Source organism: Mustelus asterias, chromosome 6 (assembly GCF_964213995.1).
Source record: "Mustelus asterias chromosome 6, sMusAst1.hap1.1, whole genome shotgun sequence".
Classification (NCBI taxonomy): Eukaryota; Metazoa; Chordata; class Chondrichthyes; order Carcharhiniformes; family Triakidae; genus Mustelus; species Mustelus asterias.
Window position 1 is genome coordinate 113,346,866 of NC_135806.1, and position 15,090 is coordinate 113,361,955.

General features: G+C 40.7%; 1 protein-coding gene across 2 annotated transcripts in view; it reads right to left on the bottom strand.

Annotated features, from left to right (window-relative positions):
- wdr41 (WD repeat domain 41) overlaps nt 1-15,090 on the bottom strand; it is a 62,721-nt gene that overhangs the window by 36,937 nt on the left and 10,694 nt on the right. For both annotated transcript variants that reach the window (XM_078214957.1, XM_078214958.1), the window contains exons 2-4: nt 9,197-9,253; nt 8,660-8,775; nt 379-427 (exon numbers count right to left, since the gene is read on the bottom strand). In XM_078214957.1, coding sequence (XP_078071083.1) covers nt 379-427; nt 8,660-8,775; nt 9,197-9,244 — 213 coding nt within the window. In that variant the 5' untranslated portion in view covers nt 9,245-9,253. The remainder of the gene's footprint in view (nt 1-378; nt 428-8,659; nt 8,776-9,196; nt 9,254-15,090) is intronic.

Consider the following 15,090-nt stretch of genomic DNA (forward strand, 5'->3'; position numbering starts at 1 on the left):
CTCCTTCTCTTTTCACTTTACAATAGGTCCTAGTCATACCTTGTCCAAATGGTCATTTATTTATGAGTGAGCCTCGTCAATGTGTGTTAATAGACCTTCAGCCCACAAACTCAACTAAATCCATTCTCATCAGTCAATGTTCGCAGTGATCAGAAATAATGTGAATTTCCCACCTTTCACCGGGACACTGAGATTGATTGCGCTCCATCCTTAGTCAAAACTTTGGCTGTGATCAGCTAACTTAGCACAGGTTGTATCAAATCCAGGGCCTCCCTGGTCTCGACAGTTCAGTGACCAATTGTCAAGACAAATTTCCATTCCAAAATTAAATAGACGCCTTACGACAGTTTTAACAAAATTAGTCTAATTAATACTAACCTGAACATTCCACACAAACACAACACCATCATCCCCAGCTGAAGCAAACCTGCAAAATAAGGTTAGAATACAATTCATTCTCTCCAAATTAAATGTAGAAATTCATAAAGACTGCAAAAATTATTACAGCTCAGAATCATACAGTGCATAAGAGGCCCTTCGGCCCATCGAGTCCACACCGACACATGAGAAACACCTGAACTTACACCTAATCCCATCTGCCAGCACTTGGCGCTAATATTATGATGTGCCAAGTGATCATCCAGGTACTTTTTAAAGGATGTGAGGCAACCCGCCTCTACCACCCTCCCAGACCATCCACCCTCTGGGTAAAAAAGTTTTTCCTCACATCTCCCCTAAACCTCCTGCCCCTCGTGACTAAGGGGAACAGCTGCTCTTTATGCATTCTGTCCATGTCCTCATAATCTTGTATACCTTGTACACTTCAATCAGGTTACCCTTCAGTCTTCTCTGCTCCAATGAAAACGACCCAAGCCTACCCGACCTCTCTTCATAACTTAAATGTTCCATCCCAGACAGCATCCTGGTGAATCTCCTCTGCACTCCCTCCAGTATAATCACATTCTTCTTATAATGAGGCGACCAGAACTGCACATAGTACCCTCGCAGTAGCCTCACCAAAGTTCTATACAATTCCAAAATTACTTCCTTGCTTTTATAATCGATGCCACAATTGATAAAGGCAAGTGTCCCACGTGCCTTTTTCAGCACCCTACTAACATGCCATTCTACCTTCACAGGTCTGTGGACAAACACACCAAGGTGTATAGTTGAAGGGTGTAGTCACAATGTTAGGGGTTTACTACAGGCCACCCAACTGCCAGCAGGAGATAGAGGAACAGATATGGAGGCAGATTTTGGCAAGGTGTAAAAGTAACAGCGTTGTTGTGGTGGGAGATTTTAACTTCCCCTATATTGACTGGGACTCACTTCGTGCTACGGGCATGGATGGGGCAGAGTTTGAAAGGAGCATCCAGGAGGTCTTCTTGAAACAGTATGTAGATAGTCCAACTAGGGAAGGGGCCATACTAGACCTGGTATTGGGGAATGAGCCCGGCCAGCTGGTCGATGTTTCAGTAGGGGAGCAGTTCGGGAACAGTGACCACAATTCAGTCAGCTTTAAGGTACTGATGAATAAAGATAAGTGTGGTCCTCAAGTTAAGGTGCTAAAATGGGGGGGCTAATTACAACAATATTAGGCAGGAACTGAAGAGTGCATTTCTAAATGGAGGGCTGTGACAAGTGGCTTACCCCAGTCCAATGCCGGCATCTCCACAACAAGTGGCGGTCCTCGGGGATCAGTGCTGGGACCTTTGCTGTTTGATATGATTTGGAGGAAAATGTAACTGGTTTGATTAGTAAGTTTGCGGATGACGCAAAGGTTGGTAGATTTGCGGATAGCGATGAGGACCATCAAAGGATACAGCAGGATATAGATCAGTTGGAGACTTGGGCGGAGAGATGGGGTTTAATCTGGACAAATGTGAAGTAATGCATTTTGGAAGGTCTAATACACACAGGAAATATACAGTCAATGGCAGAACCATTAAGAGTATTGATAGGCAAAGGGATCTGGGTGTACAGGTACACAGGTCACCGAAAGTGGCAATGCAGATGGAGAAGGTAGTCAAGAAGGCATACGGCATGCTTGCCTTCATCGGCCGGGGCACTGAGTTTAAAAATTGGCAAGTCATGTTGCAGCTTTATAGAACCTTAATTCGACCACACTTGGAATATAGTGTTCAATTCTGGTCGCCACACTACCAGAAGGATGTGGAGGCTTTGGAGAGGGTACAGAAAAGATTTACCAGGATGTTGCCTGGTATGGAGGGCATTAGCTATGAGGAGAAGTTGGAGAAACTTGGTTGTTCTCACTGGAATGATAGAGGTTGAGGGGTGACCTGATCGAAGTCTACAAGATTATGAGAGGCATGGACAGAGTGAATAGTCAGAAGCTTTTTCCCAGGGTGGAAGAGTCAATTACTAGGAGGCACAGGTTTAAGGTGCGAGGGGCAAGGTTTAAAGGAGATGTACGAGGCAGATTTTTTTTACACAGAGGATGGTGGATGCCTGGAACTTGTTACCGGGGGAGGTAGTGGAAGCGAATACGGTAGTGACTTTTAAGGGGCGTCTTGACAAATACATGAATAGGATGGGAATAGAAGGATATGGTCCCCTGAAGGGTAGGGGGTTTTAGTTAAGTCGGGGAACATTATCGGTGCAGGCTTGGAGGGCTGAAGGGCCTGTTCCTGTGCTGTAATTTTCTTTGTTCTTTGGTCCCTTTGTTCCACTGTCAGGATACGCTATTCATCATGTCATTACAACAAGCATTTTTCTCAAATATTCTTGTGAGTGTGTGAAAGATGCCTTCTGAAAGAGTAATTTACACTAGGTGGCATACTGGATAAGGAATGATAATTGAGTGTAGGATTCAGGTGAGCAGGAAGTAAATACCAACCACTTTATGCCTCAGTCCTAAGTTAAAATTGCAGTCAGGACTCAATTACATTATCAGATCCTGATGTGCATATTTTAAGAAGGGTCCAGCTGGCATTAGGAGGTCAGGATAAGAACATCGCAATGCAAGAAATAGGAGGTGTAGGCTATTTAGCCCTTCGAGCCTGCCCTACCATTCAATGAGATCATAGCTGGTCTTCCACTTCAACACCATTTTCCTGCACTATCCCTGTATCATTTGATTTTGGAGAAATCTTTCGATCTCAGTCTTGAACATACTCAACAACTGAGTTTCCACAGCTCTCTGGGTAGAGCATTCCAAGATTCAGCATCCTCAGAGTTAAGAAATTCTTCCTCGTCTCAGTCGTAAATGACATGTCCCTTAGTCTCAGACTTTGTAACCTGATTCTACATCCCCAACCAAGGGGAAATATCCTTCCTACATCGACCCTGTCGAGCCTCTAAGAATTTTGAGTGTTTGAATGAGTTCACTCATTCTTCTAAACTCCAGAAAATAAAGGCCTGGGCCGGAATGTTACCGCCATTCATGCCATTTTCCCATCCCGCTGCAGTGAAGAGAGATTTGGATGGTGCCAAATCATCCGACTTCACTGCAGTGGGAGCATAGCTGGAACAGCTAGAAAGATTGCGCCTGCAGTCTATTTAGTCTTTGCTCATAGGACAATCTCTCCATTCCAGGATTCAGTTTGGTTTGTTGCACTCCTTCAATGGCACATGTATTTTTCCTTCGGTGCAGACTCACCAAGGCTCTATATAATTGCACTGAGACGTCATTAATCCTATACTCAAATCCTCTTGTAATAAAGGCCAACATCCAACTTGCCTAAAAATTGTTCACTGTACCTGCATGTTAGCTTTCAATGACTCACGAACACTGACACCCAAATCCCTTTGAAGTTCAACACTTCCCAGTCTCTCTCCATTTCTGTATTTCTATTTTTACGACCAATGAATAATCCCACATTTCTCCACATTGTATTCCATCTGCCAAATTTTTGCCTACTCATTTATTCTCTCCAAATCCTCATGAAACATCTTTGTATCATCCTCACAACTCACTTCCACCTAGTTTTGTGTTATCTGCAAACTTTGAAATTTTTTTTTAATACTTTTCCAATTCAATCAAATCAATTCCAATTCAGAGTCTCAACAAGTTGAGACATTTCAGATCCAGGCTGACAAGACAGGGCGAGCGACCAAACCACCCTGTCCTGGGCCTGATCTACATGAGCCAAGCTGATTGGAGAAGGGGGAGGTTCCTCCTCCAATACTTGAGCTCATTTGCATCTTAGCCAAAAGGCCGAGATGCCGCTTTTAAAAATTGCTTCATATGAAACATATGAAGCCTCAGCGTAACCCAATGACCTGGACCAAGTGCGGCCGACAATGGGGTGCCGACCATACACTTGATCTTAGCCAAAAGGCCGAGAAGCGATTTGAAATATTACAGTTAATCACCACATCCAAATCATTGATGTAGATTATGAATAGTTGGGGTCAAAGCACTGATCCTTGCAATACCCTACTAGCCTCAGCCTGCCAACCTGAAAATAACTCCATTATTCCTACTCTGTTTTCTGTCCATTAACCAGTTCTCAATCCATGCCAGTATATTCCCCCCAATGCCACTTGCTCTTATTTTGTTTATTAACCCTGTGTGGAACCTTGTCAAAAGCTTTCTGAAAATCTAAATATACCACAACCACTGGTTCCTTCTCATCTATTGAGAGCTACATTCTCAAAAGAACTCCAACCAGTTTGTTAAACATGATTTTCTTTTCATAAATTCGTGTTGATTCTGCCCAATCCTACCATTGTTTTCTAAGTTTCCTGCTATCACATCCTTTATTACAGATTCCAGCATTTCACCTACCGGTGAGACAAACATGTCTGCAGTTCCCCTTTTTCTTTCTTCCTCCTTTCTTAGTGGGGTTACAATTTCCAACTTCCAAACTACAGAAACCATTCCAGGTTTTATAGAATTTTGAAAGATGACCACCAATATATCTACTAATGGTGTGAAGCAGGTGGAAAGCTGGCAGTAAGTCAACTGGGATATTTTATCTGTCCGCCAATCAGATAGCCAGGCAGTGAAGGATAGCACGACAACAACTGTCTTTACAAACAAGTTTTTATTTACGTAAACACACCTTGCAAACATGCATTTCCAAATCCCAACCTGCACAGTTCCAGTCTGCTATTATATAGCAGTGAATCCACAGTTAACGGTCACTATATAATTTATGTAGGTTGACCATCTGATTAATATACAATTAACACCATTCACCCAGTTCCTCCCAAACAGGTTGGACTAAAATTATCTTTAGGTTTTAACAGGTAATATTTTTGATTGTATAGTGAAATATTAGCCAAATAGTTTTAAGTAACCTCAAACATTATTTCTTAATGCAAACTGCTCAATTGTGTATGTTTGAAATTTTATAAGAAATCTAATTCTAAATAAAACAAAATTGAGTCTCAGATTTGAATTGGCAACATCCAAGTCTGTTCAGGCTCAACAAATACTTCAATAGCTCTGTCCTTTATTCTCATCATGCTAAATGTTCCTGGCATATACAAGCACAAATAACCATCTGTACTAGTGCAGGTAAATGTACAGAATTACATTGTGAACCTGAGTTAATGGATTTGCAAAGGCTGGTGACTTAGAAACATATTACCAAAGCTTGACTGTCAGCAGACGTCTGCTCAAGCTTCGTTTTGTTCAATGGCCTTTCACCTTCATTGTTCCTGACTTCATGTCCAAAAGCAGATACAGGAAGAAGAAAATAGCAGCTGTCATGAAGGCTGAGACCAGATCAATTTACCATCCCCTGAAGCAATGAGAAAATAGTCTACCTGCTGATTGTAGCTAAGGCCTAAAAGGACAACAAAAGCCAGCGGCAAAGTATTCTATAAATGAGGGGATCACAGAGAACTCCAAGCATGAAACCCTGCTCACTGCAAGCTGCAGTGAAGGAGCACGTCCATGGAGAAATTTAATTTAATGATCCACAAAAAGCTTCAATACTTGTGGCAAAAAATTGCTAGCAATGTATCTGTTTTCATATTTCAAGAACTTTAAAAATAAAAAGCAAACCTTAACCCAATTTTCCTCAATAAGAAATGCGCCCATATCAAATGTAATGTTGACCTTAGAATTTAGAGTTCACTAAAAGATTAGTAATAGGAAATGATAGCCATGAGCTGATTTTATACATTAAATATTTTTTGCACAACTTCATTGATTCACTTTCTTCACATATTTATTATAATAACATTAACCAATTTAATGAGCAAGTGGCACACTAACACAAAAATTATTGTGATCCACACAGATGAGAAAGGCCATTCGGTCCAGTTAGTTCACCTTTCCATAGAAACCTATAGATTGTTTCCCTATTCCCATCCTAGCCCCGCACCATCAATATGGCTACAGTAGGTTAATCCTCATGTTGAGCAGTTTCAATTCAGAAATCTACCAGTTTGGCATCACAAACAGCAATTTTCCAGTGCAATGACTAGAAACTCCACACTTGTAACAAAAGGGAATAATTTATCAGACTACCAGATTGACTGAGTTACGACAAAATTTAAAAACTGTAGTGTTACACTCTTATCCATACCATCACTGATTACAATGCTTCCTGTGGTTGCAAATGGGAAATATACAATGCTCCAGCACTGGCATTCTTCAAACTAGGAGATTGGCTGACAGGGTAAATCCTAATAGCCTAAAGTATAATTTACTAGTCGTATTAAAAAGGTAATTGTAATTTGTATCATCCGAGTCACACTTTCACAACTTTTGCTACTTGAAACCAATGAGGAGGAGGAATTAGTAGCACTGAAAAAAAGTGCTGGAGAAATTGATTTCTCTGATGAGTGAAAGCTGATAAATCCCCAGGGACTGAAGGAGGTGGCCATGGAAATAGATGTCATTGGTGTCATCTTCCAAAATTCTGTAGATTCTGGAACAGTCCTGACAGATTGGAGGTAGCACATGTAACCCCACAAGGAAGAAAACAGAAGAGCTAGCCAACATCAGAAGAGAAAATACTAGAGTCTATTATAAAGGATGTAATAACAGGACACTTAGAAAATGCCAATGGGATTAGACAAAGTCAACATGGATTTATGAAAGAGGAATCATGTTTGACAAACCTACTGGAGTTTTTTGAGGACATACCTAGCAGAATAGATAATGGAGAACCAGTGTAAGAGATGTATTTGGATTATCGGTCACAGGCGGCATGGTGACACAGTGGTTAGCACTGCTGCCTCACAGCACCAGGGACCCGGGTTCGATTCCCGGCTTGGGTCACTGTCTGTGTGAAGTCTGCACGGGTTTCCTCCGGGTGCTCCAGTTTCCTCCCACAGTCCAAAAGACGTGCTGGTTAGGTGCACTGGCCATTCTAAATTCTCCCTCAGTTTCCTTTAGCTGGGGGATCCCTCAGTGTACCTGAATAGGCGTTGGAGTGTGGTAACTCGGGAATTTTCACAGCAACTTCATTGAAGCGTTAATGTAAGCCTGTGACAATAATAAATAATAATAACTTCAAACATAAGTGGCTGGTGTTCAAAATCCAAGCACATGGGATTGAGAGCGTGAACTGAGAATTGGGCAACAGACAGGAAACAAAAGAGTAGGAACAAATAGGTCTTTTTCAGATTGGCAGGCAGTGACTAGTGAAGGCCTGCAGGGATTATTGTTTGAGGCCCAGCTATTCACAATATACATTAACAATTTAGATGAGGAACCAAATGTAATATTTTCAAGTATGCTAACATCACAAAACTTGGTAAGAATGTAGTAGTAGTGAGGGGGATGTTAAGAGACTTCAAGGTGATTTAGACAAATTGAGCGAGTGGGAAAATGCATGGTAGATGCAGTACAATGTAGATAAGTATAAAGTTATCAACTTCAGTACGAAAAACAGAACAGCGGAGTATTATTTAAATGGTGATAAACTGGGAAATTCTGGCGTACAAAAGAACCTAGGTGTCTTTGTATACCAATCACTGAAAGCAGTTAAGAAGGCAAATGGTATGTTGGCCTTCTTTGCAACAAGACTTTGAGTACATAGCAAGGATGCCCCACTTTAGCTGTGCAGGACCTTGGTGAGACCACACCTGGAGAAGTGTGTGCAGTCTTGATCTCCTCATCCAAGAAAGGATATACTTACCACAGAGAGTGCAGCAAAGGATGACTAGACTGATTCCCGGGATGGCAGGATTGTCATATGAGGAGAGATTGGGTCGACTAGGCCTGTATTCACTGGAGTTTAGAAGAATGAGGGGGCTGGAAAGACTGATTCAGAGATGGTGTTTCCTTTAGCTGGGGGGATCCAGAACAAGGGGTCAGTCTCGGGATACAATGTAGGCCATTTATGACTGTGATGAGGAGAAACATCTTCACTCAGAGTGGTGAACCTGTGGAATTTCCTACCACAAAAAGGTGGCCAAGTCACTTAATATATTTAAGAAGAAAGTAAAAGATTTCTAGACTCTAAAGATATCAAGGGGTATGGGGAGAGAGTGGGAATGTGGCATTGAGATAGAGGATCAAATAAGATCATACTGAATGGTAGTGAAGGCATTTAGGGCTGAACAACCTGCTCCTGCTCCTATTTTCTATGCTTTACATCCTCCTTCCTCTACTACAATTTACCCATGTTTCAATTAGAAATGCTGGACAATCTCAGAGAATTGGAAAGATTCCAGAATATCGGAATTATAATGACATTGTCAGACTTCAAGTAAACCTGTTTTTAAAGCTAACCTGAGATCATCAATCCACGCCAAGAAGCGAACAATGTCACTGTGGCCTTTTAATATCTGTAGTTCTGTATAGGGATTCTGCGGTTGGTCATCTCCTATGCATAGGACCAGAGACTTCTAAAACATAGAAGCAAAATGATTAGTTCCAAAACCATTACCAAAAGCAGCAAGGAACGATGGCATTAACATTCCATCGCTGCTGAGCACCATAGCAACTGAACTGAATTTGGAAACTTTAAAGTGCAAACATTATTAAGAAAGATGGAAAAGATAAAAAGGTCAAGTAATATGTAATAATTACATTATTATGCTGAGTCATTTGGAAGAGTTCCAGGAACAGACATATTCAGCACAGAAGTGCAGGAAAAGTAACTATAAAGATACCTCGATTAAAATAAAATTTCAACCAGTAAAGTATTTGGAAAATCATTTTGTTTGGAAAATCATTTGTCAAACCAATTTTCTAACCCCGTGTTTCCCAAATCTTTACTGTATACAACAAAGTGATCTACCACAGAATGAGAGATTTATACAACACCTCCACTGGTTCCTGCACGTCTCTTCCTCCCAACAACCACCTCAGCATCTCTCAGCACTGGAACAAAAGGGGTACAAAACATGTTAAAGCTGTTATGAACTGATGGCAGTAATCATCCATAACCTTTAATTCGTCCAAAATATGTCAATAATAGTGAGAAGAGAATCAATCATCAGTCATAAATATTTGTCAACAAACAAAATCAGACTGATGCCCAGTAACAAATTTCTGAATTACGCTGCACTACAAACTACGGCCCCCCCAAAAAGGCATAAATTGCTAATTCAATTCAATGCTTGATTATGGCTTGGAAGATCACCAACTCAAAAAAGTTATTCTAAGGAAACATCATTGCAGAAACAAGGCAGTGTGGAAATGCAACTGGGGGTGACTCAACTGATTTTCAATCTCTGCAGTGAGGCGCCCTAGAGCTCACTTTTTAAATGAATGTTCCAGCATTGATGCCACGTACATTGCATCAAAGAAAAGTGCTATTGTGGGCGAGCTCCACATGATTTTTCATTCATTCATTGTAATTGTCTGAAAATTTTGGCCATAGCACTCATGGCTGCAAAATATGTGCTTATGTGAACTCAGTAGGCAAGGTTATGCTGTGGATGAGATGGACCAGTGTGTAGGAATAGGGACACCATCACTTTACCTCCAATATCTATTTACCACCTGCAGCCATGCGAGTAGAAATTTACTGCTTAACTCAGTCTCAAAGTAGCATCAAAAAACTTGGTTGCACAGAATGGATGGCACCAATGCACTATATTACCAGCTCCTAGTAGTTCTCTTTTATTCGATGAATTAGAATAATTTCTATTAAAACAATGGACAACCAGTACATTTTTCACCAGAACCGTTTTGTTTAACGTGAATATCTACATTTAGATTTTAATAAGAACATCTGTAGTCCTTATGCATTGGAGTGAGATTATTTCCAGCAGAAAATTTAGAACCATGCCTCTGGAGAAATTGGGTTAGCATTAAGAGAGCCGACTGTATTCTAGGACTAGTTTAGGGAGCCATCAAGTACAGGACCATGCAGAAACTTAACATAGTGAAAGATCTCTAGACCCTTCATAGGAGTATGATCAGAAAAAAAAACAGACATTAGGATATATTAGGACAGGGGACCAAAAGCTTAGTCAAATAGATCAATTTTAAGGAACATCTAAAGGAAAAAGTTGGAGAGATGGAGAGTACTAGAGAAGGAATTCCACTGCTTAGGGCCTGAACAACTGAATATACGGTCAGCAATACTGGGGAGGAGGAAATCAGGAATGCAAAAGAGCTCAGAATTGGAAGAACCAGCTTCTTGGCAGTTTGCTGGGTTGGAGGAGGTTAGAGATCAGGTGGGGCAAGGCCATGAATGGAGGGATTTGAACACAAGGAAAAAAACTTCAAATTTGAGATGTTGCTGACCAGAAGCCAATGTAGGTCATCAACAAGCACAGGGGTGAAGATGTGCGAGTTAGAAAATGGCAGCAGGGTTTTGCGTGAGCTTATGTTTAGAGGCTGGAAGGTCAGAGGTCAACCAAGAGAGCACTGGAATATCCAAATCAGGAGGTAACAAAGGCATGGATGAGGGTTTCAACGAAGACAGGGGTTTGACAGGCCAGAAGGGAAGTAGCTGTCTTGGTAATGGAGACAATATGGAGTCTATGAAATTCGTAAGAGGATATATAGGATCACAAAACGATTTCAGTGGAATCTTTACAGTGAGGCAAAGTTTTTGGATAACAACATGTGAATACATTCTCATTACTAGTGGATATCCTGTGCCTACAAAAAGTCAAGTCAAAGCAAATTATCCTCAGTGCATTTAAGGCTGCTGCATAAGACAAAGGTGCACAGCGTTACGGGTAATGTATTAGCATGGATAGAGGATTGGTTATCTAACAGAAAGCAAAGAGTGAGGGTAAATGGCTGTTTTTCTGGATGTCGATCAGTGACTCGTGGTGTGCCTCAGGAATCAGTATTGGGACCACAATTGTTTACAATTTACATAGATGATTTGGAGTTGGGGACCAAGTGTAGTGTGACAAAGTTCGTAGATGACACCCAAGATGAGTGGTAGAGCAAAGTGTGCAGAGCACACCGAACGTCTGTAAAGGGATATAGATAGTTTAAGTGAGTGGGTAAGGACCTTACAAATGGAGTACAATGTTGGTAAACGTGAGATCATCCATTTTGGTAGGAATAATAGCAAAATGGACTATTAATTAAATGGTTAAGAAAATGCAGCATGTTGCTGTGCAGAGGGACCTGGATGTCCTTGTGCTAGAATCGCAAAAAGTTGGTTTGCAGGTGCAGCAGGTAATTAAGACAAATGGAATTTTGTCCTTCATTGCCAGAGGGATGGAGTTTAAAAACAGGGAGGTTATGTTGCAGCTGTATAAGATGCTGGTGAGACCACACCTGGAATACTGTGTACAGTTTTGGTCTCCTTACTTGAGAAAGGATATACAGGTACTGGAGGGGGTGCAGAGGAGATTCACTAGGTTGATCCCAGAGTTGAAAGGGTTGGCTTATGAGGAGTGACTGAGTAGACTGGGCTATACTCATTGGAATTTAGAAGAATGAGGGAGGATTTGATAGAAATATATAAAGTTATGAAGGGAATAGGTAAGATAGAAGCAGGGAGGTTGTTTCCACTGGCGGGTGAAACCAGAACTAGGGGGCATAGCCTCAAAATAAGGGGGGGCAGATTTAGGACTGAGATGAGGAGGAATTTCTTCACCCAAAGGGTTGTGAATCTGTGGAACTCCCTGCCCAGTGAAGCAGTTGAAGTTACCTTGTTGAATGTTTTTTGAACAGTAAAGGAATTAATGGTTATGGTGAGCGGGCGGGTAAGCGGTGTGGAGTCCACAAAAAGATCAGCCATGATCCTATTGAATGGTAGAGCAGGCTCGAGGGGCCTACTCCTGCTCCTAGTTCTTATTAGTGATGCTAAAGTATAGGGAACTAGGTGCTCCAGTTGGCGGGAAAATTAGACAGCTACAACCTTGACAGGAGGCAGCTTTATACTAGGAAACATTTTTTGAGATGCTACCCAGAGGCATAACAGATTGCTAATGCACAAGGAATGTGTTGACACATTAAATTATAAAGATTCCAGATAGGTATGGGACAGAATACTGATAGTTGTGTAGAATTTCAGCCAAAATGTTCCACTTTATCAACATGATACATATGGTCAACCTCTGCTCATGTCGGTTTTTACGTTCCACTTGAACCTCCTCCCATCTGTTCTCAGCCAAATCTACCAACATAACCATCTATTTAATTCACTTTTGTTGCTTACTCCAATTCAGAGTCGAGGGGAGTCGGAGCCTATCCCGACAAGACACTGGGTGCTAAGTAGGATACACCCAGGACAGGCGCCAATCCATCACAGGTAACACACACACACACAAACAAACTGAGGGGCAATTTCCCATGAAAAATGCATCATTTACTTCAACCAATCCCTATGGTAGTGAGTTCCACATTCTCTCACTCTTTGGGAAAAGAAGTTTTTTCTGAACTCCCACAAACAGCAATGCAATAATGAGCAGATAATCTGTTTTTGTAATGTTGATTGAGGGATGATGTCCCCACTTGCCTTCAGAATAGTGACACAGTATCTTTTCCACTTCCAGTTGAAAGGGTCTTGGTTTACTATATCAACTGAAAGGCAGCACCTGAGATTGCAGCAGTCCCTCAGTTCTGCACTGGAGTATAGATTTCGTGCTCAGACTTGGAGTAGGACTTGAAAGTCAGAAGCTTCTGACTTAGAGGCAAGGACGCTACCAACTGTGTCACCGGTGAAACCGAAATTCAACAATCTACTTCCTGCAATTCAAATCTGTTTAAACTAAATGATCCGATTCACTCGACTCTCACTTTGCTGCATTATTTCCATTGCATAATTCAAGTTATTGAATTTCCATCTCGGTGCAAAAATGAATCATCAGGAATGGATATATTACTGTTCAATGTTCTTGTGCCAAACAAGAAATCTAGTTATGCCTTGATACTACATTGGAATTCAAATATGTTTGGAAGTTTAGCTAACAGCTAGATAAATAACTGTTCAATGCTCTGGGCATCTTAAGTAGCTTAATTTCTTCTATTTAAACATTATGTTTGAAAATAGCAACAGAACATAAATGATTCAAAATTTATGTATATTCTTATAAAATAATATATTTTATGCACAGGCTTTAAGAACTCTCAGCCTGTTTGTGAACCAAGAATTTGAGACTTTGATACCGGTTGTTTGTCCTCTTGGTGTCCCCATATACTAATCTACAATATTGACTTCTACTTTTTGAAAGATAATGGGCCCATTTTGCAATCTTAGGCCTGGAAGTTTCAATTCCTATTCGTTCTGGATCAGTAACTAACAAAAAATTCTCTCAGTTCCAGATTTGCACTGAAAGTTCTAACAAGCCAGCCACAATGCCAGACCTCATTTTTATTTCTTGTTCAAGTAGGCATCAAAAAAGCACAAAAGCATCAGAGCCAAACAGTAGGTCAGCAGGCCAGATAAAACAGGCTTACCTGCTTGAAAAGAATGTATTAAACCTCGCAAGATCTTATGGAAGAAAACGAAAGAAAAGGAATTGCTATCTGCTGTATCATTACAACTGAACTGCTGCAAAATAAACTGAACTAAATAAGGTTCCTATTCACATACACACTAGGAAAAATGTGCAGTTAGGAATGTAAGCTGAACTAGATGTCCAAATTGAAAGCACACGGAATAGGGTCACAGAGCTCTCCCATTATTTCAGCAAGCTTATCAAGTGGATAGCTGAAACGTACAGGCAGGGAAGGTCTCAGGTTTTGTTCTGCAGTGAATTAGGCGATCTTAGGCAACGCAGCACACAGACTTCAAGGTCATTGATCCGAAAAGTTAACGCTGTCCTCTCGCCCCAGTTCTTGCCTGACCAGCTGAGCATTCACAGCATTTTCTACAATTTATTTCAGATTTCCAACTTTGGAAGTATTTTGCTTTTGTGATATTTGCACCTGATTGACTCAAATGTTATTTGGGAAACAATGGCAACTGAACAGATTCCTTTCATTTAATTAATCTTAGGTTACCCCTACCTACAGAAATTTCCCCACAGGAAGCGATTGAGAACATAGGTCAGATTTTGTGGCCTAAAGGTTCTGGCCAAAATAAATAGTGTGCCTTGGTTTTAATGAGCTGAGGTGATAACAAAACTAGTTTTTAAATCTAAATCAAGGTACAGATTATAGGAAATTCTGGACTCTGACTTAAACGTTCTCACTTTATTCGTTTAATGAATAAAATTAGACAGTGCAACGACCAACAGTTATCATAGTTTTGTCTCAATATGGATACAGAAAGTAATTTAGTCCATCTTAATAATAACATATTCATATAGTCTCTTTTAATGCAAGGAGTTCTGAAGCACTTCACAGGAGCATTTTGAAACAAAATTTGACACTAAGCCACATAAGCAGATGTTAACGCAGATGACTAATAGCTTGGTCAAACAGGTTGGTTTTAAGGCAGTCTTAAAAAATGAAATGCAAGGCTGAATGGTTGAGGTTTAGTTTTAATGCTCTCACCTACAGCAATCCTACCACCAGTTCTTCCTACCACTACAACTAATTGTATTTTTTTATAAATGCCTCTACTACTCTATATGGGCACTTATTCTACACATTAAACACTGGAAAGAATTCCTTGATACCAGGCTTCATGTCGCTTTTCACCATGTCCTCTGATTGCACTTTAACAACATATCAAGTAATATCCCCGGTTATTTCTTATCCGCTTCTTTAAACTCTCTTCCCAAACATCTCCTTTCTGGACTGAAATGTCCAATTCTCTTCAATCTTTTCTCATAGCGCTGACATTGGGGATC